Source organism: Chaetura pelagica, unplaced genomic scaffold (assembly GCF_000747805.2).
Source record: "Chaetura pelagica isolate M959 unplaced genomic scaffold, ChaPel_1.0 scaffold634, whole genome shotgun sequence".
NCBI lineage: Eukaryota > Metazoa > Chordata > Aves > Apodiformes > Apodidae > Chaetura > Chaetura pelagica.
Genome location: NW_009953085.1, coordinates 157,952 through 182,466, shown reverse-complemented (window position 1 = coordinate 182,466; position 24,515 = coordinate 157,952). Strand labels below are relative to the sequence as shown.

The 24,515-nt window shown below is 38.3% G+C and overlaps 1 protein-coding gene across 1 annotated transcript in view; it reads right to left on the bottom strand.

The window, feature by feature from the left end:
* Positions 1 to 24,515, bottom strand: part of SPON1 (spondin 1, extracellular matrix protein) — a gene marked incomplete at its 5' end in the record, with an annotated part of 194,340 nt that overhangs the window by 11,887 nt on the left and 157,938 nt on the right. Inside the window, 1 exon segment of the mRNA XM_009996985.1 lies at positions 19,697 to 19,761. Within this exon segment, the coding sequence (XP_009995287.1) occupies positions 19,697 to 19,761 (65 nt within the window).

Here is a 24,515-nt window from a genome sequence, read left to right as displayed (position 1 = left end):
TGGTTGTGTAGAGTTACTGGACAGAAATAGCAAATATATATATATATATAAATATTTTGTAGAATAAAACTCTGAGGTTACTTTTGGTTTAATATTTGATTAGCATACAAGTAAAAGAAGTAGAAAAAAAAGGAGCCCAAACATGTACTTACTCTTGCTTTTATGGTACTAACTAACTCAACAAACGAGACTGTTGATAGGGCTGAGTTTGTACCATTGGAATCAATGTGAATTTTCCTACTAGATGCTATGTGCACTATACTGGTATAAGAAAGCCATTTGCCTCACTCATGCATATAGACTTTTCCAGCAACCCAAAAGCCTATTATAAAAGGACAGATTTGAACATGAAGATCAGCTGTATTTCCACTGCAAAGTGCAGTGTAGTGCAGAGTGTCTCCTGCTACTCTCCAGGCTGGCTTCTGGAAGTGATTCTAGCGATGGCAGCACAAATGCAAATATTTTTTTCAAATAAATTAAAACAATGTATTAGATGCTTGTTATGCAGCAGTGGAGGAAAAGCCAACAGCCTGAAACATCTTCAGAAATATGAATTTGTACAGTGCTTCATGGTTAATCTTCGGGTGTGAGTAAGAAATGATGTGATTAAGCGGGTGCATTAAAGAAAACAGGAGAGCACACAGTGGTAGTTGGGATGATAGCTGTTTGAAATCAAACTCTAATTCAGATAGTCAGAGATATTTTATGCTTGGAAAAATAATCTGATTGATTTCATGGGTTTAATAACAACATGGAGCATATGGTAGTTTGAAATGGCTTAAACCTCTCCAGGTTTCTTCACAGAGCTGTATTAAGGTATCATCATCATAAGCCTGTTATTAGAGTCTGGATACTAGATTTGTTTGGGTCTACCAGGATCTGCTCTCACTTGTGCTAAGGACAAAGTAGAAGCCTTTTCAGTTAGGAAGAAAAAAGTGTAAGCAAAAGAGAAGCCAGTCCCGTGGTCTGATGGTGGTAGGTAGTTGAGAGCACTGTGCACCACGTTACCACTGGTTTGGTGTCAGTTCTAGATGGTGCTGGTGATGTGAAAACAATGTTTTTTTAAGATGAGAGATTAGTTGTTTACATAGACCATGAAAACTGCATATTTTAGGGAAATAGTAAATTTCCCTAATTAATGCTTATTATATTTTTTATGTATATATATATAAATTAGGGAAATTATATGTATTTCCCTAATTTAAAAAAATGCCTGTTATACCTCTAGTTAGCAAAACTGACATCCTTCATTTTGGAGGCTTATGCTATATCACAGATACACTTTCCAGGATGAGCACTCTTCTTTATTCATCTTTATTCATCTTTAGAACTTTTTGCTATTGATACAAATAACATTATGAGCATGGAAACACACTTCACACCCTTGAACTTCCAACTCTGCACCTCCTGCCTACTAGCAGCACCTACACAACATCTGTTTTGTTCAATAAATTTTAAAGCATAACATCCTGGAAACTTCACTACTTTCAAAGAAACAAAATTGTATGGAAAATACTACTTTGCTAGAAGCCTGCAACCAATACAATAGCTTAGATGGCATGTTTTTAAGAAAACCATTAATGAAGTGGTGCAAAAGAATAAAGACCATTACATGGGCAACAAAGCTTATGTGCAGGCATCAACACCTGAACATAAAGTCAGAATTTCGGAGTTGCACAGAAGGTGGGTGAGAATCCTTCACAGGTGGGTAAGCATTTCACCTAATGAATAGCTTGAACATGTGCATGGTCCAAAAGAGCCAGGGAAAATAAAACTACAGTAAAATGAACATTGAGACAATGACATTTGACTGACATCCATGTGAAATGCACTTTAATGCCAAGCTGTTGTTGTGTCTGAGCAGAAAATTGGAGGAGGTGACAGTAAGAGTTGGCTTTTTAATTTCATAATGAAAGAATAAAGAAATCTACAAAAAAATTCTTACACCTTTGTCATTTGGACAACAAAAAGACCTGCATAACAACTTCTTCCTTTGCTCTTAAAAATGAGAATGTTGCCTATAACCAGCTAAAAGAGATGGGTATGTAATAGCATACACAACTAAGGGATTACATCATTACCACTGACCTTAAAACCACTAATCACCATAAATGCTGTTCTAAAATACCATTAATCTGAGTATTTTTTAAAAGCATCACAAAAGGAAGGGACTTTGTAAAGTTCATCCTTGAGACACTTCCATATTGTCATCTAAATGTACCTGGAATGCTACGTTAGATAATAATGATACATTATTTCTTTAATATACCAGTTATATTTTTAACACCTTCAGAATGGCCATGGTGATACCCTGATACTACGATTAACAAATGTGAAAAGACTTTCCTCACTAAAAAAATTTTCAGATATCTCAAGTTAGGATTGCAGTTTCTGAAAACAGCTGATTTTTTGGTGTGTTCTTTGCAGGTTGTCACACACCAGTTAGGTGTGGTTTTCCCACACGGTGCTGGCAACAGTTGCTCCTGTTTAGAATAGCTCCATGTCATGTCTTAGATCACTTACTGTGCACTTACAATGAAACCAGGTTTCAGAACTCCTTTTGCAATATATGGCATTACTGTGTTTTATCTAGGCCAATCTAACTACAAAGCCAAAGGACTCTAACTGTATGAATTTGTATGAATCTCTCCACTTCCCAGGAGCTTTGGGGCTACAAATTATCTGCCCAAAGCAATTACAGTAATATTTACAAAGGAAATCCTGTGGGATGTTGTAAGAAGACTGTGGCTTTGTGTATCTGTTTCACCTGGCTAATCTACAAAGCCCTAACCATGCTGTGTTTGTCCTGAGAAACAGGGATGAGAGATCCTCAACTCAGCTTAGAAACCTTCACAGATTTCTGATACTCTCCTCAGCCTTGAACAATATCAGATAAACAGCATAGACTTATGTATGGGACTGTTTCAGCAATGAATTCTGATTTCCTATCAGTTTAATGCCTTCTGGATATTAGCTTGCAGCAAATATATCCTTTTAACAACAATTGCTATGAGGTTATTTACTGGAATATCTCCAAAATTTAAAAGATTTTAAAATAGTATTGTCATGCATTTCAAAACCATCTATGGCTTTTGCAAGTGTCAAAAGCTTGGAATTGCATTTCACATTTCTCTGGTCCTTCTGTAATCTCTGAAGGTGTCTAACATCTCACCAACTTTATTAATACCATACACGTTCCACTTCATTCAGCATCTATACCAATCTGACCAACATATGTCTTTTTGGTGTTTCTCTGGAGATGTGAATTAGAGTAGATGTTTAATTATCATTACATTCATAATTATGGAAAGACATAACAATTAGAAGTTTGAAATATAGATTTCTGGTCACTAGAAATTCAAATGGCAAATTTTGACACAAGAATGAGGAGCTAGGATTAGTAAGTAGACATATAACTGCCTGGAAATAATGCATACACCATTACTTGTGAAATTATAAAGGGAAATTATTTTGGCTCAAGGAAAGACAGCAGATGGTTGGGAAATAATCATAAAACTGTAACTACCAATGGGAGGAACACGTTAAAAAAAACCAAAGGCAAGGATAGTATGGGAAGAGTAAATCTGATTTAATTGCATGGCCATTAATTTCCATGAACAATTAGTGTAAATTTCTTGCAGTGATTGTTCTTAGTTAAAGTTTTCTGGTTTAATAGCCAACTTTTTTCCTTGCCTAGTGACATTTGAATTTTAAACAGTAAGTAAATGGTAAGTGAGAGAAAATGGAACAGCCATATGTGCTTGCTCTGACAAAAAAATGATCGATACAATTTTTTTTCCTTTCATTTCCAACAAACACATATGTTCTTCCTTACTTTTTTGAGATTGAATTATGAATGTCTTAATGTGGGTGTCAGACCATCTGTCAAACAATGAAGTTTCTTAAGTCTCAATAACACACATAACACTTAAGACATTAGTTCTTTTTATAAACATGATGTAGTTTTGTGATTAGGTTTTTAAAACAACCCTTAAAATATATTTTTTATGTGTGTGTATATATATATATACACACACATATATATATAAAATATAAAACTATAAATGCAAATACTCAGGTAAACAAATTACTTTTCTAGCATGTAATTCCATACTAGGACAGGCAGAAATTTGCAGCCTTCTGCTAGTATACAACCCAGCATTATTTACTCCTGTTTCTGTGAAAAACAAGATACTATGTTCTTTCTAATTTAAATGCATCTCTGTAGAGCCATTAAAATAGAGTAACCAAGTTGTGAGGGCAGCACATCATGAATCACAAAATTGTCATAGTTGTTGGGGACCTCTAGGGATCATCTAGTTCTGCTCCCCCACTAAAGCAGGATTGCCTGGAGCACGTTACCCAGGGCTGCAACCAGAAGGGTCTTGAATATCCCCAGAGAAGGGGACTCTACAACCTCCCTGGGCAGCCTGTTCCAGTGCTCTGTCACCCTCACCATAAAGAAGTTTTTTCCTTATATTTAAATGGAACTTCCCATGTTCCACCTTGTGCCCGTTGCCCTTGGTCCTGTCACTGGGAACTACTGAAGAGTCAGGCTCCATCCTCCCTGCACCCACCCTCTAGATACTTGTAGACATTAATAAGGTCTCCCCTCTGCCTTCTCTCTTCTCCAGGCTAAAAAGTTCCATTTCTCTCAGCTCTCTCACATGATGTTAAATTTACTCATTCTTGTTAAGTTCCTAAAATTTCAGTAAAACAGAAATTCATATGATTAAAGCTTTTATCTTATACTAGTTATCCAAATATATACAAAAAATTTCGAGCTCAATCACACACACAATCTCAAATTCAGATGAATTATCAAAACTGGCTAACACTGCCAATTATTTAACATAGATTTTAAACATGTTTTGTCTACATCAAGTATTTATTTTGGGTTTGGTGAAACAAATATTTCTGCTTTTGGAGGAAACTTAGAATTTATATTTTAAAAAAATCTAAAACCACTTGGAAGATTTTCTCTTTTCAATGTGAAACCTTAAATTTACCATTTAGTTCTGATTCTTATGTGAAAAAGCTTTCATTTTGAAGTCAAAGCCTTTTAACAAAAGTGCTTTGATTAGCTCTGCTGATGCATAAACTGTTCATTCAACAGAAATTACTCCTGCATGCAGCTGTCAGGAGTTTACTGACTCTTCTCTGGAAATTCTTAAGTACTCCAAGTCATACAAGCAGGGAACATGGTGGTCCTTCAGAGAGCAAGCACATCAAGAGCGTGGAGGAATGATACACTGCAGGAAGAAAGGATACACCACAGCAAGTTTTCTGATCTAAAACATAGTTTAATCATTAGCCAAATGCAAAGCTGGAGCACTCAGAATCGTTTCAAAGCTCCAGAGAGATTTACTTATTTGCCTTCATGTTTTCAAAAGCCACAACTAACTCTTTTCCCCTCTATATTTTTTTTTTATATCAGCTTGTCTGTTGTGCATCATTCTTGCTGAATAGACTGAGGGTTAGAATGCTTCTATTTTTGACAATGTTAAACTACACCGGATCTATAAAATCGTAAAAAGGAGAAAACAGCTGAGCTCAACATGCCATCGTGTTGCCATAGAAACAAGCAACTCTGCCTGGCCTTCTCATTCCTCTCACTTTGTACACAAAATCTCCAAACTTTGAAAATGTTTCCTTTCATTTACATCTGGATTGAGAGATGTTGGCTTTTACCCCATTCTAGGATAGACTGCACAATCTGACAGGTGGAGATACCAAGAGAGATAAGGCTTTGTGGGGAAACTACCTCCAGAAATTTTCAGAAATAAAACGTAAAGACACACATGCTGTAGAAATGACACACACTGTTCTGGCACTATCGAAATAAAATGTTGCCATGCAAGAATGAAAATATATACTTTCTATAACACTATATTCAGAGGTGGGGGAAGCGACACAAATCTTTGCAGGCTGTCATCATATTCTACTTCTGGGATGTATGTAACCAAACTGCTTAAGTTAATGAAACTTTTAACTATGAGTCTTGAATAGTACATCCATGCTAGTAAAAATTACACTTAAAAAGCACAGAGCTACCAGGACATGGTATCTTCAGGTTTTTTGTGGCTATATCTCTTTGCAGCTGTACATACAGTACAATGCCTAGAGAGTTCTGCAAAGTACCACAGCTTATAATTGTTTTGTTTTGTTTTAATTCTAAACCCAGAAATATTAATTATACCAATTAAACCCCTGTTCTCTTCTGAGTAGTTGACCATGAGTTTTTCACAACTTTTCATAATCACTGCATAACAAGTACTCTGCAAGAAAGCATTTTATCCATATAGGACAATGCAAGAGATCTCATCCAAAAAACTGAGTACATAAATCTGAACAACATATTTCATTGATGTGCTTGCATTTATTCTACAGATGTGTTTTTCCTCTGAGAACTGGTTTCTTTTTGCCTTTGTTATATTTCCTATGAAAGCTTTTACTTGAGAAAAAGATAGTTTCTAAGAAAATAGGTTGGAATTTGACCATTTCTTAGTTTTAAGACTTCAAGATAACTTGTTTAACCCATAATTAATGTAAGGAAAAGATCACTTTTTGTGGAATCACCAAAGAATCATTATTTCACATCTACATCAGCCTATGTGTTATCTGAACTCAGGTCCTGATTAGTTCTTGCAAGAGCAACACTGTTGGCTGTGATGTGGTGTGCAAATGCCAAGTCATGTGTATTGTCTTCCTCCACTTCTTCCTGCAGTTTTGCCAAAATATCTCACTTTTAACTATTACAAATTGTTGCGCATTCCAAAAGGCTTCGGTCTGACAATGTTTCCCCCGTCAGTCCAAGCTCTGCATTCTGATCTTGTTCTCATTGCATTTTGCTGGCTTCAGCTGTGGCTTTTGCAAAATTTTTGTTCATCCACTTATGCTTTACGTGGCATCTCAAATAGGGTCAGTTTGTGAAGCAAGAATGATCTACAGATGTTAAGAAGTGATCACAGGAATACTGAGATCTCTGTACATTCATTTAACTTGGTCAGATGCAGATGAGTTTTCCAACTTCTTGATTATCAAGTCATTTTTTCCAAAAAATGGCAATGCAAGACCTTCGTTGTTAAATAGCTGTTATGACATTTGAAACATAAGTGAAACGTGGTATTCTCCTCCAACTTCGCATGAAAATTTCAGTCTGAATACTTATCATGCAGTGAAATGAAACCAATGGAAAACAAGGTATTTTATCCTACAAGACCAACTGTAATTGATATATAATATTTCCTATTTTTCACGTGTTAAAAAAATGAATCCATTGGTCAAATCTATTCAGACAGCAAAATGACTAAGCATGCTATTTTCCTCTGTTCAGGCAAATCCTGAAATCACTTTCTGCTGTTCTGTGCCAGCACTGAATTGTAATGTGGATAATGACACTGTGCACGTCCTTATAAGAGCACAGAGAGACAAGTATGTGGACACTGTAGCTGAGCCCAGAGGTGAATTTCCCATTGTGCTTTGGTTCATATCCTGAAGCAATCTTGGAGTCCACACCTGATTTTTTTCCCATCACTGTAGCCTGGAGCTTTTCCCTCACACTCCTTCTGTGGGTGGGCAGCCACACTCCAGGTGACCAGTGTGGCAGCCACCCAAAGCCATCTCCCATCCCCAAAATGTGTCACTTCTTCAACACTGTTTCACTCTACAAATCTGGTCCTGTTGCAATATATTCCTTATGGATACAGACAGCTTAGATAACTATTCATTATGAAGACTTCACATACAGTATAGAAATTGTAATGCTTTCACCATTGAATTAAAGCAGGGGTTTAAGTTCAGAAAAGACATGCCTCACACAAGTTTTTTTTTAAACATTCCCAGTGCACCTATTTAAGGTAAAATATGGGCCACACAATACCACAATACAATGTTTATTCTTATAAAAGTGTATCTGTACTTGGAGAAAGTCACTTAGGCATTTAAAAAATACTTTCAAGCATGTCAAAATTTAAAACAATTTACCTGTCAAGAAAAAAAACACATCATAACTCTTCAGCAAAAAATTAATCTATTTTCATTTAGGACAACACAGGGCCAATGAGATATCAAATATAACCATATTTGACTCATCCCACTTTATCATAATGGCAAGTCACTGAGAATGAATTTGTAACTCAGTCCATCAGCCCATTCCTTGTTTCAAGTCTTCATGCTTTAGCTATTAGCAGTTTTATGTCCTTTTATTTTTTTAGTTGTTCATGATGACTTGTTATCAATGAGACAGGCTTGTACAAATTTAATTACTTCTTTGCTGGAAGTGTTTTGTTTTTTTTCATGAATGCAGCTGATAGAAAATCATGTTGGTGTGAATTCATCACGTTGCTGTTATAATGGCAATGACTAGTTTGCTTTCTATGGCTGACTTCCCAACCATGTGTTAGCCAAGTAATGTTCTCACTACTGTGGTCAAAGATCTGTTCATATACTTAGCTATTAGCTGCAGTTAACACCATAGCTATTTTTCCTCCCAAGAATCCCTAAAATAGTCATTAAAGGTTTGCTTCAGGCAACACTCTAGCACTGTCTTAGCATGATAGTTATTTATTTTTTAATCAGTTATTCTTTTTTAACTGTTCATGCTATCCACTTTACAGTATGGAGAAAGGCTGTGCTCTCACAAATCATATTTATGTAGCTACTCACATGAGTTTGTTTGTTTTTTAATGAAATAATCTAAAAATTAAAGGAATATTGAACTTTGTAAGTAAAGATTGTGTCTCTGTGGAGCCTTAGAGTACTGTGTTGCTGCTTCTGCAGGAGTTATGCCATTCATTTTATAATGCTTTCTATATAATGATCTAATATGTAATCAATACATTCTGCAAGGGCCATACTACTCACAGATCTACCACTGTGTTAAGGGCAAGAAAATGTCTTTCAAAATTCTATTGTTCCATCAAAACAGCTTTGATGTCCAAAATAACAGGGTTCTTTAGAACAGGACTGTGAACTCCTCTTTGTGCATCTTCAGCACCCCAGCTCCCTAAACATATCCATACATCCATAAATCAATGGGTCCAGATGGAATGCACCCAAGGGCGCTGAGGGAGCTGGCGGAGGTCATTGCTAGGCCACTCTCCATCATCTTCAGTAAGTCATGGGCAACAGGAGAGGTGCCTGGGGACTGGAGGATAGCAAATGTCACTCCAGTCTACAAGAAGGGCAAGAAGGAGGACCCGGGTAACTATAGACCGGTCAGCCTCACCTCCATCCCTGGAAAGGTGATGGAACAACTTGTTCTTGGCACTATCTCCAGGCACATCAAGGACATGGGGGTCATCAAGAGCAGTCATCATTGTTTTATCAAGGGTAAATCATGTTTGACTAACCTCATAGCCTTCTATGAGGAAATTACTAGGTGGATAGATGATGGTAGAGCGGTAGATGTGGTTTATCTTGATTTCAGTAAAGCATTTGACACCGTCTCCCACAGCATCCTTGTAGATAAGTTGATCAGGTATGGGTTTGGTGGTCAGGTAGTGAGGTGGATTAGGAACTGGTTGAAAGGAAGGAGTCAGAGAGTTGTAGTCAATGGGGCAGAATCTGGCTGGAGGTGTGTGACTAGTGGAGTCCCACAGGGGTCGGTACTGGGACCGGTGTTGTTCAACATCTTCATCAACGACCTGGATGAGGGTATAGAATGTACCCTCAGCAAGTTTGCTGATGACACTAAGCTGGGAGGAGTGGCTGGCACACCAGAAGGCTGTGCTGCCATTCAGAGAGACTTAGATAGGCTGGAGAGTTGGGCGGGGAGAAACATGATGAAATTCAACAAGGGGAAGTGCAGAGTTTTACATTTGGGGAAGAACAACACCATGTCCCAGTACAGGTTGGGGGCTGAACTGCTGGAGAGTAGTGTAGGTGAAAGAGACCTGGGGGTCCTGGTAGACAGGAGGATGACCATGAGCCAGCAGTGTACCCTTGTGGCCAAGAAGGCCAATGGCATCCTGGGATGCATTAGAAAGGGTGTGGTTAGTAGGTCAAGAGAGGTTCTCCTCCCCCTCTATTCTGCATTGGTGAGGCCACATCTGGAGTATTGTGTCCAGTTCTGGGCCCCTCAGTTCAAGAAGGACAGGGAACTGCTTGAAAGAGTCCAGCGCAGAGCTACAAAGATGATTAAGGGAGTGGAACATCTCCCTTATGAGGAAAGGCTGAGGGAGCTGGGTCTCTTTAGCTTGGAGAAAAGGAGACTGAGGGGTGACCTCATCAATGTTTACAAATATGTAAGGGGTGAGTGTCAGGGGGATGGAGTTAGGCTTTTCTCAGTGATGACCAGTGATAGGACAAGGGGTAATGGGTGTAAATTGGAGCATAGGAGGTTCAAGGTGAATATCCGAAAAAATGTTTTTACTGTAAGAGTGACAGAGCACTGGAACAGACTGCCCAGGGAGGTTGTGGAGTCTCCCTCAGTCCAGTGAGGACTGGAGACATTCAAAACCCACCTGGATGAGTTCCTGTGTGATGTACCCTAGGTGACCCTGCTCTGGCAGGGGGGTTGGACTAGATGATCTCTTGAGGTCCCTTCCAGCCCCTAAGATTCTATGATTCTATGATTCTATGATATAGAGCTGCACAAGTTCCACTGAAGCACGAATGCCCTGAAGCCACCAGGTTACACCCACAGTATAACAAATAGTTGTCCATATGACCTACATTATTTTTTTTAATTAAAATAATGTCCCAGCCCTTCCTATGTCTTCACCCTTTCCTCACCAAAAGATTTAACAGTTGCTTGGCTTGATCATACACTTTTCTCTTGTCACTAGAGAGTTAACTACACTCACTTTTCTCTATTACATGGAACTTAAAGGTAATTCAACCACATGCACATAACAGGTGTTGGAGGGTTTAAATGCAGCTATGGAAAGGTCTATAAACCAAGAAAATATCTGAATCTAACTTTCTCACTAGTACAGAGGAAGTGGAAGATAAATGCAGCATTCAACTAATTGGGAGAAAGTATGCAAGAAAAATGAGCATTGTAAGGAATATAAGAAGGAGCAATAAATAGTAAGTTTCCTTATTTCTGTCTAACCTCTGCTGACTCTTAGCCAAACTAGGAGAAACTATACATGCATGATTTATTTTTCAAATCATTAGGCAGAACGGTGTTTATAAGCAATTTGTAGAATCTGTATAATGTGGATAGATGATTAAAGGACTATAATAGGAGCTTTTCCTATCACTTTGGAGAAAACAAAGAATAAAATTTAAACCACACCCACTGCAGTTGGTTAATTGCAGTTCAGGCTGTATTTTGGCATTCTGCATGTCCAGTTGAACCCAAATACATCTATGTGCATTATTAAACATGTCTTTTTTTAATTCCCAGATGGTAGTCTGAGGACTTGATTAATTAAGCAACTGGATAATTTACTGGGTTTTGATGTATAGTTTTATAAATTACATTCTGATATCAATATCAGCTATTTATGGACAGTGCATTGCAAGGCAGGACAGGGAATCACATCAGTGCTCTTAATGGGATAGGAGAGGAGTCACATAACTGAAGGTAAGCAGCTAATCTCAGAACTGTTCACCTAGATATCACAAAAAACCACCAAACTTTTGTGACTAAGTAATGTTTTCCAAGACCTATGGGTACAATTTAATTTCATATTAAATATTTTCAGTGAATGGATAGAAACTGCAATGACTGCAAAATTCAAAACACCATCTACTCTACTGAGGTTGATCAAAGAAAATGAGCAGGTGCTTTTCAATGAATTTTAGTTTGTATGCTGTAAGGACTTTAGTGTGGTACTTGTAAATAATTCTATTAACCCTTAATAAGACACTCCAGGAGGACTAATTCACAGAATTAACTTACAGATGTTGTCAGGTCTCTGGTCTCTAGGCTCTGGGCATTCAATTATTGTTAATATAAAACCTCTCTGTTTATCAAAGCTGAAAGGATTTGAATCTTCTCCTCCCAGTGTTGATTAATACAGATTTAATAAACAGCAGCATCTGACATTGGGACTCTGAGTTGTACAGAGCAAATGTCTGGCTCCAGAGGAAAAGAAGGGGAGAGGATTTCTGTGAGGGTCAGGTGTGTCGGTGTGTCCATCCTGAGCTGGATGATGGCAGCAAGGTAATGAGACCTGCAGTACATCTCCTTGCCAGCACAGAGCATCCCTGGGATAATGGCTGGGAAAACAGGTGGGCTAGTTTTATAATGACACAACTAAATGGACCGTTTGGTTATGTGGATTTCCTAAACAGCTGAACCAACACTGTCAGCTATGAAGATTCTGACCCTATCTGAAATGCCCTAAAAAATGTAGCTGGCATAAACTGCTTAATTATTTAATCTTAATTTTATAATAATTAACTGCAGTGATCCATGTCAAAATTAAAACATTATACAAAGGAATAAGCAATTTGTTGACACTAGCTTGGCTTTATCAAAATCAGAGGCAACAAGTAAATAGGGAGAAACAGAAATCTTTTCTCTAATAAGATCACTGATTGAGGCCATGAAATTATTCTGTGCAGCTGTTTCTTCTTCCTCTAATAGTCTCTGCATTAAGCTCTCTCAAAAAAAATTACTCCAAAAGCAAGCAGCTCAACAAGAAACCAATTCTGAATATAGCTTATAAATATTTTTTATAAAGATCTTATTAAGTGCCAGCTTTAGCTGTGATGTGTGCCCACACATTTTATTCACATATGCAGTTTAGAACGAAATATAATTCACGTGGATGAACAGGTAAATTAATTTCTCAGATTCTCCACATAGAGGTGTATAAAGATCAATTACAGAAACCCTAAAAATATTACAACTGAAAATTTTTTGGAAAATCTTAAGAAAGATTCTTACAATAACATATTTATTTTCTAGGAAACACAAAAGAAAATATCTTCTTGAAATCTTCTTTCTAAAAAACTATTCAATTCATTATGAATGTAATGCAAATGTGTGTAATTTTGTCCTGTCTCCAGCACAGAGAAACTAAGCAAATAATGGAAAATCAATTTCAACTAGTTCTAAGCAAATTATAATTTACTTTAAAAGTACATTATTGGATGAACAGAAAAATTGTTTCTTAAGTTGAAATCAGTAAATATCAGTGAAAAAATACCTAGTTCATGTGCTCTATTTTAAGTAATGTGAAGGTGTTAAAAAAATAAAAGAAAAAAAGAAAAAGGCTTAAAAACAGGAAACAGAACAAAATATTTCTGTTGGTCATAAACAGTCTCTCTTCCAAGGCATCTGGGGAACCAAAAAAACTATTGTCATTGTATAAGTGCCATAAAATAAAGAGTGGCTTTTAATTAATGAGGACATGCAACTGGCCTGTAATTATTCAACCCATCCTACAAAACTGGCTTACTCACTGTTTACCAAACATGTTAGAGATTTAACTCCTTCAGAGAACTAAATTCTTCTGTATCTCTTCCCTTTTCCTGAGCGGAAAAATCCTAGTGATTGCTTTCTTTCTCTGGCTAATAAATATTTAATTATTCTGTGAATAATAGCAAAGCTTGGGCTAAAACAACATGATTTGTGATAGTGAAGGGCCCTAACTGGGTAGGTTGTCTCCAGAGATAGTTGTTACCATTAAAATCTTGTCAGGAGGAAAGAAGAATTAAACCTAGACCTTCCAAGTACCAGGAGAGTCTTCTCCATATTGGGGTATACTCTCTGTTTCACTGACCATGGGGCTGTGTGGCTAACTTAGAAGGTTTAGTTGAAGACTTCTACCAGATCAGGCCATCACTGATGAAACAGGCAGGGCAACAACTAAATAATGGAAGTTAACAGATCCAGTTGTGATCTATTGCCTACCAGATGTCCCCTCACCCTTGTGAAAAATGTAGTTAGCTTTGGGAACACTGAAAGCTGGTTGTATTTTTATGCATTTAGTAATGCTACCAATAGCTATTTAGGTAGGTAAACACTACAGGAACTGAAAGTTTTAGAATTAGGTGTTTACAGCAAATGGTTGCCTAAATGCCTTCCAATGTTCTTTTGTAAATTAGTCTCTCTGTGAATCTCACAGAACTTGCAGCATGTGAGAAAGTCAACAGAGAGGTTCAGTAACACATCATGTTTACATGGATAATGTTTACATTTCAGCTGTCTGCCATCTGATGGAACTGATTAGATGATATCAGTAACATTAATGTAGTCCCAAATTGTTATTATTAAAGCTGTTTTCATTGCTGAAGATTTCTTTCAAGCATGCAACTGTATACATAACCTTGGGTAGTTTTACACAAGGATATTTATCAGTGACACAAAAGCACATTAAAGCTCTGTGAGTTGTAAAGAGTAGAATATCAGCCACAATAAACCGAGATCTTTAACAATGAAGCATAAGATGAGGAGAGGGAGTTCTTTAATTACATTACAGAAGACAGTAGAGTTCCTTTTCTGACTTAAGTGGTTCTCCATCTAACATCATCTCAGTAATCATTCAATGATCTACATATGGAGGCTGCTTTAAGGGAAGAAACTTTTGTAGGCACAAGAATAGTAGATGACAGTGAAGTAAAAAAAAATAAAAAAAAATAAAGTGAGAACCAAACAAATGCTAAAACCTCAAACAGGTTAAATTCCCTACTCATCTGTGGTTTGGCTCTCGATTCCCAAATGCTGTAATGACAACTCATTGAGCATAGCAAATTCACTATGGGATCAAACCATCCAAGCTACATTTTTGCTGAAAGTGTTGCAGAAGAATTCTGGAAGAAAGCAAAGACTGAAAGAGCTTTCACTCAAGAACAAAGGAAGGAAAAATGCAAAAGAGTATGGCAGCATTTTTTTTTTTCTCCAGCTAGTGTGATCCATCAACTCAAAGTTACTTTGGATCAGAGCACTTTTCAATTTCCCTTCCCCTTTCTACAGAATCCTCTTATTTTGATTTCTGGAGCCATTTACTTTGTTGCTGAGTTTAGTCACGTTATCCATCTCGATGCTGAAAACCATACTTGGGAGTATCCTATTGCATTTTCTAAGATTCTCCTTGCAAGCCAGGAGAACTAGCCTTAATATGGCTTGGATTTCACCGTGTTAAAGACAACCCAGTTCATGCCAAGATGTGGAACTGACAGCTTCTTCTGTGCCCAACAACTGACTCTCCCTCACACCTCCCAAAAGACTTCAGTAACTGACTCTGTAATTCACATTATAGAGTGGGACTAATTGATCAGGATTTATGCTTATTTTCATCTGGAGGATTATCCTGGGGAGCTCTTATTTAAATAAAAGTGCTTGTTGAATGAAAAGGGGGTGCCACAATAGAGATGTCTGGACTTGAAATAAAGGCATTAAAAATATGGGGGGAGGGGGGGGGAAATAAAAAAGGTGCAGCATCCATCATTTGGGGAAAGGAATTCAAGGCAAGATTTTGAAAGGCATTAGCTCCTGTGGAATTGGATCCATACTATCTTCAAATGTCTTGCTGCCTTTATCCCCAAATCCTTCTGTCGTGTCTTGATTATTTTACAGGTACCAGATACGCAGATTTGGATACCAGTTGTACTATCTGCATTTGCTGTATTTTATCCTCCATACCACCAAAGGCCAATGATTTGCAACTGAATATGGAAGTAAAAATTAAATCTGCCTGAACCACAGCTGCGGGGAAGGAAGCAATGAGCTGTGCTCTTGTTTATACAAGTAAGATAAGAAAAACTACTTCCATTTGACAGCAGCCTGTAAACTGACACCATTACACTCAAGGAGGAACGCATTCCCTGCAAGTACTTTAAAGTCAGAATTTTACACACACAATCTTGTAATGTAAACATAAGCAACAGCAAGATGCTTTATTACTTGGTTCTGGCACTCCTTCTGGCAATAGTGTTCTTGGTTGGGCAACCATAAAACTAGTTCACGTGGATCACCCCAAACTGTCTGCTGCATGCAGCAACTCAGGAGAGCTTTTTGCATGCTGATGCCCTGGGTAAGAAACTGAAGGGAGGATAATGAAGGTGAGTGATAGGAAGAAAAAAGAAAAATTGTGACAAAGAGCAGAAGTGAGGAATAATAAAAGACAGAGAAGTATTAACTTTAAGGCAGGGTATAGTTTTCACAGCATTATATTGCACTGGGAGACAAAAATATATTAAAGTGTATTAGGCTAAATTGTTTGAGAAAATTACTTAGTGTCATCATATCTTTCTCTGCTTGGGGCTGGCAAGTTGGCTCAGCCCCTTCTGTTACTTTTTGCGACCAAACTGGTGTCTGAAGCCAAAGACCAGTCCCTGGGGAGGCACTTTGTGTCCACTAGAACTGCACTGAGAGCTCTCTATTTCCTTCTCCCTAAGCCGAAGAAAAGCTCCCAGTTTTATTTCCTTTCTTATCTCTGGTGTCATGAATCAAAAGCTTTCAGCATCACCATCAGATTACGAAACACACCTACACACTTCATACCCTTATTCCATATAGACACTTGAGAACTTACTACGACTGGCCTCAGCAGTCACAACCTCATTGACCAGCATCACCAGAGTAGAAGAAAAGCCATTAAACTCCATGATGAATCCGTGAAAGGTGCCCAGCCAAGACCATCCTCTCACATGTTATTACAGGTAACCAGAGTGGAAAGCCAAGGGCTCACCAACTGCTTAAGGTGTCAATAAGAATCAACAGCTTGCCCTGCTACAGCCTCTGTAAGGAAAGGATGAGGTGCTGCAGCCTCCCTCACTGTTTTGGACAGACGGGAGGGTCCAGCAGCCCCAGGGGCAGTGCCCGTCCTGGCTGACGGGTGATTACCCTGCATGGGCAGCTGGGATGGTGCCCAGCACTGGTCTTCTCTTCTCAAGGCTGAACAACCCCAACTCTCTAAGCCTGTCTCCATAGGAGAGGTGCTCCATCCCCCTGCTCATCCTTGCAGCTCTTATCCGGGCTCTCTCAAGGAGCTCCATGTCCTTCTTATGTTGGGGGCTCCAGAATTGAACACAGAACTCCAGATGGGTCTCACGAGAGCTTAGTAGGGGGGGAAATCACCTCCTTTGGTGAGGAGGGCCTCCTGCTGGCCACTCTGCTTTTGATGCAGCCCAGGATACTGTTGGCTCTCTGGGCTGCAAGTGCACATTCCTGCCTCATGTTGAACTTTTATCAACCAACACGCCTATCATTTGACACTTTAGGCCTCTGTACATTGGCTCACTAGTATAATGCATTTTATAATTGTTGTAAAACACATTCAGAAAGAGTTTTGGGCTCTTTTTATTATGACACATTGTAACACCCCTTTGGCACCACTATCATACTGTATTATATATTAGCTATATAACTCCTTCTTATGCAAAACAAGGTTATTCATTATTTTAGTCAATTCTTGATTAGTAAGGTGGCTTGTGTTCTGCATAGTAATAGACCAAATGTTTTTCCTGAGCAGTCATTACCCAACACTTGCACAACTCTAATCTGAATTCCAAGAAGGACCATCAATAACAGCAAATGGGAAGAAGTTAAAAGGTATTGTAAATGTTGTCTTCTTTTGAAGCTTAGAAAATATTTTAAAATAGAATTTAAAAAAAGAAGGATATAATGGCAAAATATGATAAGTTATTTTAAAAGCCAAGAATCCAACACCACCTGTAAAGTGAAGGAACATCTGTTAAGGGAATCCTTGCACAGCATTTGAAAGCAGAAGTGCCAAGATTTATTCCTGTTGATGTTACTGAGAATGACCACACAGAAGAGGTAAGAATTGTCTGGAAGAACATCTCAAAGATGCTGTAGAAGCATTTGCAGGCATGGCTGTGAAAGAATATGACTAAACAGTATCTGAAGTTGCTCACTCTCAGCTTTTTTGTAAAGTTTCTCAGTACAATATTAAACTAGCTATTATGACCAGGGGAAATATACTTTAATTAGCTTTGATTTTTATTACGTAATATATTCAGTGTATTTGAAAGATGATAGATTGAGAGTCTGGAGCAGGAGATCCTCTCTCCATCTTTCTGTGAACAAAGTACAAGCCTCGTGTCAATGCCAAAGCCTTCCAAGCACCCAGAGCAGCCAATTCTTAGTAGCATTATTCACTTTGATACGGAAACACTGTGCATAAATGTTGCTTCAGGAAAGTAACTGAAATTGGAAGGAAAAAATAAATGGCTTGGTTCAGAGACCTTACAGTAGTAGAACAAAGAAGCAGAAAAAAGTTTCCATTTTATAGTGCTAATTTGGAGTGGACAGAAAGAAGGCAGCAGGGAAAAAATGCTGTCCACAACTACTATATGGTAAACACTCCCAAATCCAAACACTGAAAATTTCAGGGGAATAAGACCATAAGTAAAGAATTACATTACTGTCACCTTGACTGACCACTTGCATAACACCAGCCAAAAAAAGCCTAACCCACAATTCTTCTGCAGAGCCTACAACTTTGTCTGAGGGTTACAATATATTCAAGTGATAGAAAATCCATCAGGTAAGCTGCTCTGAAGGTCAGCCACACTGTTAAAGCCTTTTCCCATACCTTTAGTGAGAATTTTCTGGTAATGAATTTCCTTAGCTCTTACTTAGCTTCCATGCTGCAAGGGATTTCATAGGGATTTTTTTTTTCCTAGATTAAAGAAGGATCAGCTACCAGAAATCTTTTCACTGTTTAATCTGTGCTCACCTCTTAACCCTTTTTGTTGTTGTTGTTGTTGGGTTTTTTTGTTTTTGTTTTGTTTTGTTTTGTTTTTCAGGGGGGAAAGGAATAAACTGAATAGTTTAAGTCCTAAGCTGCTTAAGAGCTTCTAAGCCTCTTAGGGTAGGGTAAATTTCCTAAAAACTGAACTCTTGCAGTTTTTTCTGACTAATCTCCAAATTTCCACATACAGATGACAAAACCACAGTGTTTCACCCTTCTACGTTTTACAGAAGAAACAGGCCTGCCTGGTCCTTACACTTCTGCAGTAGACTAATTGCTCTGCTTCTCTAAGGACTTCATTTGACTGTCAGCTGATGGGGTAACACCTTATACTGGGTGCTGATCTTTAGTCACTTCTTTTAAGTCACACTCATTTAGGCCTGGGTAATTAGTTGGAATTTTGGGCCAAGCACAGATAAGTTCTGTAGGAACCACCACCTCAACCTTTCCTCCCATCATCCAGACAACCAATACATTCAAGAGTATCCTGGAAGAGTTCTGTCCTTTTTCCTGCTTTGAGCCCAAAGCGAGGATCCTGGGAAACTAGTTAGCTGTCTCACTTGGTAAAACAACCATGATTATACTACCATCAGGATAACAATGCTATCAAAGAGTGCTTCAGATAAGAATTTTAAAGAATTAGTCCTTTAGGAGTTTTTTGTTGATATATTCAGGATTTCTTGTATTGACACAGTGCACTGCCACAATGCATGACAGAGGATGCTAAAAAATACTACATGTAGAATAGTATCATATATTTTTGAGCAAGTACTGAATAAACATCAGTGTTCAATGAAGACAAAAACTTCAGGGAATAATCCTGCTCCTGTAACAGTGAACCAAAGCATGTGAAAAATGAGGAGATGCTAGAGGAAGGAATGAGAGAGGCAATTGTTGGCAAAAAAAACCACACAAAAAAAAACCCCAAAAAGATTAAAAACTCATCTATCAAAATATTTTTAGATTGTTTCTTTACAAGAATGAATGATTATATGAGAAAATTAATTTAGAGCAGTCCATCAGCCAACACTGAGCACAAGGCTATTGAGACATACTATTCCCCACTTACTTACACATTCAGAGGTTGCCAGGCAGGCCACTGTGCTTTTGCCTTGATGACTGTTAAAACCTCATCGCTCTGTAAAGAGACACAAAACAAGAAAGTGATTGGGACAATTTTACAATGAGAGTAATATGATTTATTGCAAAAAGAGCTACTGTGCCTCCAAATTCTGACTATGAGAAATAAGTGTTGTCCTCCTTGTTATCTGAGCACCTCATGTCCTCAGCTGTACAGGGTTCATCATGGAGTTTATGTGGATTTGGGAGGCAAGAGCAGCAGGGAAAGGCGATCAGACCTTGGGCACAGTCTTTTCCCCTTCTGCAGGAACTGAAACGAGCTTAAAACACCAACAGCAGTTTGCAGACCAAGTTATTTGGTAAGATATGCATCATGAGCTGAAGGGCAAGCTTTCAGAGTGGTGCACTGTGATGACAGGTACAAAAAGGAAAATACATTTCTATTGGGAAAATACCCCAAACCGATCAGCCCAAACAGAGTTTGTTCTGGTAACACTATCAAAAGAAGAAGTCTGTTAGCCCTCATGTAGTAGTTGATTAGCAAGAAGTATAGCTTAGGCTGTTGATTTTGTGACTCTGACAATCCTTGTGGCCAGAGGAACTTACCAGGTAAAGGAAGCAAAGACAGAAAAATTGCACTTAATGTGTAACAAATTCAAGGGCCAAGAGGCAAGCAAAAACTAGAGGCTGTTGCTCTAGGCAAACTAACACACCCTGTGAGCATGTATGATACATTATTTATTAACCTCAAATATGTAAGGAGGAGGTAAAGGATCCATGGTAGATTCACTACAATCTCCTCCAAATAAAGCCATTGGTAGCATTTTCTCTTTACTCTCCATACTCATGTAAAAATTACAGGATGAAATACAGCATCCACCTGTGGAAGCCCATGTGGCAAAGCATTGTACAAGGCTAATTTCTTAAAGTCTGCAGGAATTCCTGCATCAGCAGTTCTAAACTTTATATTGGTAAAATAAATCCAAGAGAAAAGCAGGCCACCATTAACAAGGCTCTGATGACCAAAAGACATCTATCACAGTTTTTAAGAAGCATTTTCCCTGTCTCCCTTAGGAACCCACCTTGGTAATTTGCCTAGAGGAACACAAAGGTCATAACTCACTCACATGGTTTCTACTGTATTTTAAAAATATTTCCCAATTAGACTAAGGAAGCCACCTCATCCATTACCCATAATTGTCACTTCCAACAGAGATGAGTTTTCAGTTTAGTGATAATAGTGCAATTTCCTGCTTGATAGCAAGTTCTGCTACCCAGGCTAGCTCTAGACCATACACACCTCTATTTAAAGAAAACAATATTAACTGGTTGTTTCTACCACACTCAACACTTTCTGACTCCCTCTTTTTACCAAAGCAAGGTAATTGCAGCTCTGACGGACCCTCTCTGTAACACTCACACTGCTAACATACTTTGAATAAAGAGAATAGGGGATGAAAGGAGCCATAAAACAGCCTGCAGCAGAGCTGCACCAGCAGGCAGATTCACTGGGGCAGGTCCTGGGTGAGCAGCAGCAGGTTGAGTCCCCAGCAAAACCCTCTCCCAGCCTCCCTGCTGGGCTGGGTGGCACCCAAATGAGATGTGCTCCAACCAGGTTCATCTATGGCAACCTTCTTCTTACCTCCATGACTACAAAAGTGGAAGAGCCAGCTTTCCCCTTAAAGTGATTTAAAAGGAAACTGATCAAATTAATTAAGTTAAAAGTCATTACTTCTCTTTATCTGTCAATGGAATTTTCCTTGTTTCAACATGTGAAGTATCTCCAGCCAGGTATATCGTCATTTACTTGCCTTGAGAACACATTTGCATTCAAAATTATTAACTGTGTATTGTACATCCCAAATAAAGTCTTTTACAAGCATAGATGGTTACGTTTTGAAAATTATCCACTGCTTAACTAATACAAGCCAATAGTTATGTCAGTAACACCCAAATCACTCATGTCTGAAAGCATTTTAACATGTTCCATGCAAATTAACATTGCATACCAGGAGTGGATGAACCATGACTAACAGTTTAGTAGTAAGTGCAGAGGGGAGGAAATAAGGAACAGAGCATGTTGCATTCAGACACCCTTGGATTTTTACTGGAGTTGAAAATTGAGATACAAGAGCTGAATTCATGGCCGCTTCCTGAACTTTTATTCCAAAATAAGAACATGTAGACCTAGCAATCTGTAGATCCTGGAGTTAAAATAGACATTTTTGGTACCTAGAGCTCCTTGACAATTACAGAGAATTATGTTGCAACTTGAATTAAGTAATTTTTATTCCAGACTGATATTCTAATTATGCAGATGTCTCTTCCATGCAGATTTGTAATTATTTTTTTTTTTAATTAAAGACTGTAACACTTATTAATGCCAGTGTATATTTACTTCTGCATGCACTGATAGACAGACAGGTACTCAAGCAGGTATTTTGTACACTAAGGAGTTTTCTTTGGACAAGTGTTTATGTCAAGAAGATGAAATCCTGGAAAGCAATACAGTAAATTCTCTTTGCTGCCTACTTAGGTCTGTAAGGCTATTGCCATGTCAGGTCTGACTGCCAAGTTTTGCTCCAGGCTGGGGAATCCAGCTCCACTTGCCACTTGTGGTGCCACCAGCCTGCATCTCTCCATCTTCCTGCAGGGAGCAGGCTTGGGGAGATCCTCCAGAAAAACAGCCACATTCCTCTGCCTCCAGCCTCCCCCTGCGTTTTTAAGGGAACATGATAAACTGAAAGAGCCCAAGCAAACAGATGCTAACCCACCATGCAACTTCACAGTCTTGGGAACAATCTATAGCTAGACAGCAATCTATAGAAAATAAATGGTGGTTGGATTTGCTGGCCAATCTCTTTAGCTATAATTTGTTGGCAGATGGTAGCAAATGACAGGATATGAAATGCTTGAACAGAAACCCACAAATTAATAATATAAAATGAGTTGATACAACCCTGCTTCCTTGAGTGAACCAACTGCACAGACTTCACAGTCTAAAACATCACACAATTTTAATGAATTTTAGTTAACATTTTCTTAGTGCTTGCTGTATCATATTTGCACCCATTTTTCTCTACTCTCCATAGTCCCGAAGTTTTGCTTTCATTTCCAAAGTAAACAAACACTCAAATTCACATTAAAATATGGAAAAAGAACTAGAATGCTTCACTGTTGTATGTTACAAGTTGTCATCATTTATGTGTTTGGCTGGGAAGCAATGGTTACCAAGTAATGAAACTGTTAGATTTTGAAAAAGAAAACTGGATCATTTGCAAAATGATGGAGTGTCAAAATGTTATCATGTCAGAACAAGTTAAAGGGGGAAGCAACAATGCCCTTGCTTGGAGCTGCTGAAAATCCTTTAGGTAAAGTCTGACAGACACCTCTTCCGACAATAAAAGGAAAACGAACAAACAAACAAAACCCCAAAATAAAACAAACAAAAACAAAGGAAGAAAACTCAATCCTATGTTTGCCTCTATGGAAGCTTTCAAGGAATGAATTTGGGATTACCTGTCAGTTGTTACAGAGATATACAGAAGGAAAGTGGTTTACCTGCTTCCCTTTTCCCATTTAAAGTGGTTTCCTCCTTGAGTACAAATCACAGAATTGATACTTGGGAATTTGCAATCGAGTTTTTGCTCAGCTTCTTTTGAGCATATCGATTATCACACCATGGAGTACAGGTATGAAATTTTCCCATGAGGACAGTGAGAGCCTGTGGGCAGGTTCTTATGGCAGCAACATGCCCTGCTCCTCGGCAGATGCACCCATGTGCCTGCACCTCTCTTTGCTGTGAGAACTGGCTACTGCTGACACACAACTTCTGCGACTCCTTTAAGTAGGAAGTCATGATTTAATGATTGAGTATGAGGTCTCAGGAGCCTTTATGCTAAATCCCTCTAAAAAGTGTGGTTAGGCATAACCACTTACAAAACTTGGTATCAAATCTTTGTAGAGCCTCTTGAAGCCTCTTTTTCAGTTTCAGTTAGTTCACTTATGCTATTTCAGTTTCCAGTTGAAATAGAATGACTTGCTCTCCACATGCTTTAAGCTTGTTCAAAAAGCTCAGTGGAGCCAATTGAGTTTCTAGACTGACTTGGATATTTCTGAGATTGTGACCTAAATTAAAACATGCAAAAAGAGAAAACAATTATTCCTTTCTCCTATCCACTTTCTACATTTGTGTTCAAGCTGGGGGGCAGGTGGTTGACTCACTAGAAGTTCTCTATGGAAGTCCTGTCCTCCAAAAAGTCTAGTAAGTAGCATGATTTGAAAAAGTGATCACGTCATTCTAATACAGCCAGCCTTCCTGACATTCTGAAGTTTGTAAAAATTAATCATTTACTTCACATCCATTTGTTCCTGCAGTGTACAGATGAAGGCACAGACAGAAGAAGTCATTAAATGGCAACAAATAGAACCCTGTGGTATGAAACCAGTGTTAGCATGTCCTCATCTTCAGGAACAGAAAGTGGGACATAGCTCAAAGAAGCAGCATTGAAGATAGAATTAGATTTTAATTCTTTCTCATCCAAGAGGATTTGAAACAACTTACTTAAAGGGTAACATCCATTAAAATGTAATGAAAATTTCATGCAAAAGTTTTAAGTAACCCCTGAATGCCTTTAGAATAAAAGAAAGATTAGTAGGATCTGGAAAGCCACATAAACAATTTAATGTGCTCCTGCTACATCCTGTTTTCCTTTGGGAATCAAATGCTATGAAAACAAGTATGATAAAGAGCTGCGAAGGGATAGCTGGGTGCTCTTAAAAGCTGACCAGTCTTTTATGATGGGTATAAAT